General features: G+C 38.9%; 1 protein-coding gene across 2 annotated transcripts in view; it reads right to left on the reverse strand.

Moving 5' to 3' along the window:
- Positions 1-1220: 1220 nt before the first annotated feature.
- The window catches only part of Zc4h2 (zinc finger C4H2-type containing), a 17544-nt gene continuing 14157 nt past the window's right edge, over positions 1221-4607 (reverse strand). The window contains exons 4-5 of one of the 2 annotated variants that reach the window (XM_021153879.2): positions 4056-4218; positions 1221-2569 (exon numbers count right to left, since the gene is read on the reverse strand). In XM_021153879.2, the coding sequence (XP_021009538.1) occupies positions 2456-2569; positions 4056-4218 (277 nt within the window). In that variant the 3' untranslated portion in view covers positions 1221-2455. Of the gene's footprint in view, positions 2570-4055; positions 4251-4607 lie in introns of those variants that run through there. The other variant, XM_021153880.2, reaches the window with a different exon arrangement.

Below are 4607 nucleotides of genomic sequence, written 5' to 3' on the forward strand. Positions count from 1 at the left end.
CTGCATATGTATCAAAAGATGGCCTAGTCGGCCATCACTGGAAAGAGAGGCCCATTGGACATGCAAACTTTATATGCCCCAGTACAGGGGAACGCCAGGACCAAAAAAATGGGAATGGGTGGGTAGGGAAGTAGGGGGGAGGGTATGGGGGACTTGTGGGATAGCATTGGAAATGTAATGGAGGAAAAGATGTAATAAAATATATATAAAAAAATTTGCAAATAAAAAAAGATATGGATGGAAAAAGAAGAGGGATCAAATCATGAATGGTAGGGAAAGTATATTGATTATAGGTATAACAGAGAAAATATTACAAAATTGTACAGAAAGAAAGTTACTCATAAAAAAAAAATCTGTCAACCACCAGGTGGTGGTGGAGCATGCCTTTAAATTCCAGCATTCAGAGGGCAGAAGCTGGTAGACCTCTGTGAGTTCTAGGCCAGCCTCTTCTATAGATTGAGTTCTAGGACAGCTGGAGCTGTACAGAGAAACCCTATCTCAAAAAATTTAAAACACACACACACATACACATGCGCGCACAGAACAGGTGAAGAGAAAGCTGTTATATATATATATATATATATATATATATTTTTTTTTTAGTAATTCAAACAAGTTCGACCAGTATGTTCTCCCTACCAGATACAGCCTTCTCTCTGGTTTGTTGGTGACCAAACTTTCTAAGCCTTGCTTCCAACTTATGAGACTCTTACAAGTGTATGGAATGATCAGTCTTTCATGGTTTATGTACCTTTCTTGTTGAGTATTCTCATTCTGCTGAGATCTTGGCTGCTTTTATGCCAATGCTCTACAGTTCCTGCCTTTAAAACTTGCTTTGGTCTGCCTTTACAATATTCCTATGTTTTCCTTCACGTAGGCAATGGCAGGGATACACTTCTCCCTGTATTACTAGTTATGCTAAGAAAATCATAGTGAGTCTCAGCGTTGGGGTCCTGCTCTTGGCCTACATTTCCACTAGAGCCACTGCAGGTTACACTGCTCCAGCCATCAATTTATCTCCCTCCACCACAAGGTCCCAGCTCCTGGTCACATCTCTGTAGCTCACTCAGTCTTCCTCATTCTCCCATTTCTATTATTGTTGTTGTTGTTGCCATTTTCGTTGTCCAGCACACAGAATACACTCAGTTAGCATTTATTCCAACAAATGAACATTTATTTAAAAGGATTTATGAAATCATATCATAACAGTTTTACTTTCAAAAGGCAGAGGAATCATTGATGTTTTGAAGATATAATATGTTAACATAAAACAAAAGTTAAAGAAAAATAGGATAAATATCTCCCTCTTCTCCCCTGGCAGGGATAGAGTCCTGGAGCTAGTTCTTTTTCAACAGTCAGCTCTAGATTTCAGCCTGTAGATCTAAGACATGACTAGGAGGCTTACCTTTGATAAAGGAATGAGACGTGGGGCGTGGAGAGCTTAAGTGTCTTTTATTTGGGGAAGAAAGGTCACCTACGTAACCCACAGAAAAGGAGTGACCAACTGTCCTTAACTGAAGCTACCTCATAAAAGACAAAAGGAGGAAAGAATAGAAAAGCAAAAGTCCTACCTACTTACATGTATAAAATGATTGGCATTCATATAACACTATGTCCCTTTCTATCCTCACAAAAAGTTCACTTAGGGTTCCTCAGTCCAAGACAATTCCTATACCACAGCAATAAGACTCAGTATTTTAGGCAGTGAACTAGGTGACTCTTGTGGCATGGGTCTTGGTCCCTAATTTCACAGTAGGAAATGTCTACTGATTTGCAAATAATACAAGTATGGAGAAAGATAGACAGATCTTGCGATTCTGAAGATGCCCTGTTTGGTATGTAAGAACTTCAGTATAACTGGAAGACTTGAGTGGAACTATAGAATAACACCAGGGCCTCACAATTTTATATAAAAGGAACACTTATATGAGTTACCCCTAGATTTTAATGATGACCTGAATATTGGGGAAGATATATGCATCAGCCCATTGGGAAGTACAGCTAAAATAAAGTAGTTGTCCCTGCAGAACCCAAGGCAAAAACAGAGGGAAGGAAATCACTGAAGCCTTTTTTCCAAAGCAAGGCATGGAGCTCCTCCAGTCCTTACACCCTACAGCTCATTAGACTCCAGTCCTCAGGAACAAAAGAAAGCATCAACTAGGGCCTTTTACCCCCTCATTCAGTTCCAAACTGGAGCAGTAACAGAAATGTGAATAGGAGAGAAGGGGTCATGAGACCCAGTGATTAGCACCCAAAGCACAGCTGTTCTTAAACCACAACTTCAAGAGCAGAAAGAAATAAGAGCAAGGAGAAAGGGGTTATTCTTCCAGCAAATTAAATAGAAGATTCAGTAGGGATAAGGAAGGGATATTAAAAAAAAAAAATCAGAACATCTATCACTCTGACTAAAGAGAGGATTTACGACCAACAGAGGTCTGTCTATCCCTCCACCTCTTCATTCATCTTGCTTCCGTTTTGGCTTTTTGGGGTTCCGTGACCGACTCTTGGCTTTGCAAAGAGGGCATATAGGTGCATTTCGATGAATCTGTTGGTGACACGACAAACAGGCCTGGTGGAGGAAGATAGGATAAATAAAGTCAGCAATCAGATTCTTTTAAGCAATGGTTCAGATGGCTGAAACTCATGGGACCAAAAGGCAATAATATTCCATTGGTATGGAACAATTACCAGTAAGATTTAAGTAGAGATCAGTGTTCTTGGAAGCCATAGAACTTGGGAATGAAGGATATAACACAGAGAGGAATGCAGTAAAATTTATGTAAAACTTGGAAATAAAATAAGAACTATATATCTATGCAGTATTACATCAGAACATTATCTCTAATGGGCTCACCCATGCACTGTTGATGTTCTTGGATGGGATGAATAAGCAAGAATTTTCTATAATAACCAAGAGAGTGAACATTTAGACTTCAATTTCTTTGTCTCTCTCTCTCTCTCTCTCTCTCTCTCTGTATCTATCTCTGTCTCTCTCTCTCTCTGTGTGTGTGTGTTTGTGTGTGTGTGGTGTGATGTGTGTTCACATGCCACAGACATGTGTGGTTGGCTGAAGGCAACTTTTCTATTCTCTACAGAACATGTGTGGATGACTGAGGGCAACTTTTTTATTCTCTACTAGAACAAATTTTGGGAGTCAGTTCTTTCCTTCCATGGGATTTAGGGATCAAACTCGAGCCATCAGGTTTACATGGTAAATTCTTGTACATCCTGAGCCATGTAAGGGCTCATAACTATATTAGATTTTTCACATTAAGTGGTCCATTGCAATTACCCAACTTGATTTTATGTTAAGGTACATTACACACCTGGCATGTGCCAGTAAGTCTTCAATGAAAGCGTATAGCAAGTCAGACTCTAGTCGAATGTCTGTTTGACTATTTACTACTGATCTGAATCTGTGATATTGCCTTGATTACCCACAAACAGGTTTTGCCTAGTAGAAAATTAATTATGAAGAAAAGGTGATTATAAAGGTCATCTATACATTTATGTCTCTATAAAATAATTTCTGTATACAAATTTCCAAATTTATTTCAGCATTTGTTTCCAACCATATAAACATCTGTACGTCAAATGTACTTAAATTTTGATTCTGCTGGATCCTTTGCAAATGAGATATGTTCACTATATATTTGTATTAAGGTTATCTTCCTAACCTTTAAAAATCATATTTTGATAGAGCCTGCCAAGCTCCCTGTATTCTAATCTCTCCGGGAATGTGCAGAAATGGAAGCAACATGGATTCAACATAGCACCCCATCCTCTGTGCCCCAGTCAATATTGTAAATTGTGTAATATGATGTAATACTTTGTAAATACTTACATTATTTAAGTAAGATCTAAAATAAATGAGGCCACAACTTCAATCAGCATATCATCCGCCTCCTATTCCAAGATACTTTACTGGGGAAGGGATAGGGAGTTTTTGGAGGGGAAACTAGGAAAGGGGATAACATTTGAAATGTAAATAAAGAAAATATCTAATAAAACAAATTAAATAAAAAAAACAATTTTTTTAAATAAAAGCTCACTACCTTCATAGGTGGAGGCTGCTGCCTGAAGGTGGCTGTCTGCCTTGTGTCCTGCTTCCTGGCCACTTGGAGTTGTTGAGCAGCAGCAGCTGCAGCAGCAAGCGATTCAGGTATGGGGGGTTCTTGAGGTTCGGTCTGCCATTCTGCTTTCTGCTTCTCAAAGTAACTTTGGGGATGACATACATTGGATGGATCATTCTAAAAGCAAGAAGAACCTTTCTCCTCTTATGCTCTATGCTAAGGAATCAAAAATTGTATGAGGGCCCTCTCTAGAAAGGCACTACCCTCCCCATAGCACATGGCTCTTTCCCCTTAACATAGGGCAAATTTTCAGAACAAATGGTATACATTTTGCTTCTTAATTCTGATAGATATAGATGATAAAAAAAAACGCTCAGGGCTAGCAAGATATTTAGACCTATTCTCCATTTGATGGCCATTTGCAATGTTCTTATTATGCATTCACAGTCGTATATTTATACCCTTCTATGAACAAGAAAATCTCTCTCTCTCTCTCTCTCTCTCTCTCTCTCTCTCTCTCTCTCTCTCTCTCTC

This window comes from Mus caroli, chromosome X (assembly GCF_900094665.2).
Source record: "Mus caroli chromosome X, CAROLI_EIJ_v1.1, whole genome shotgun sequence".
NCBI lineage: Eukaryota > Metazoa > Chordata > Mammalia > Rodentia > Muridae > Mus > Mus caroli.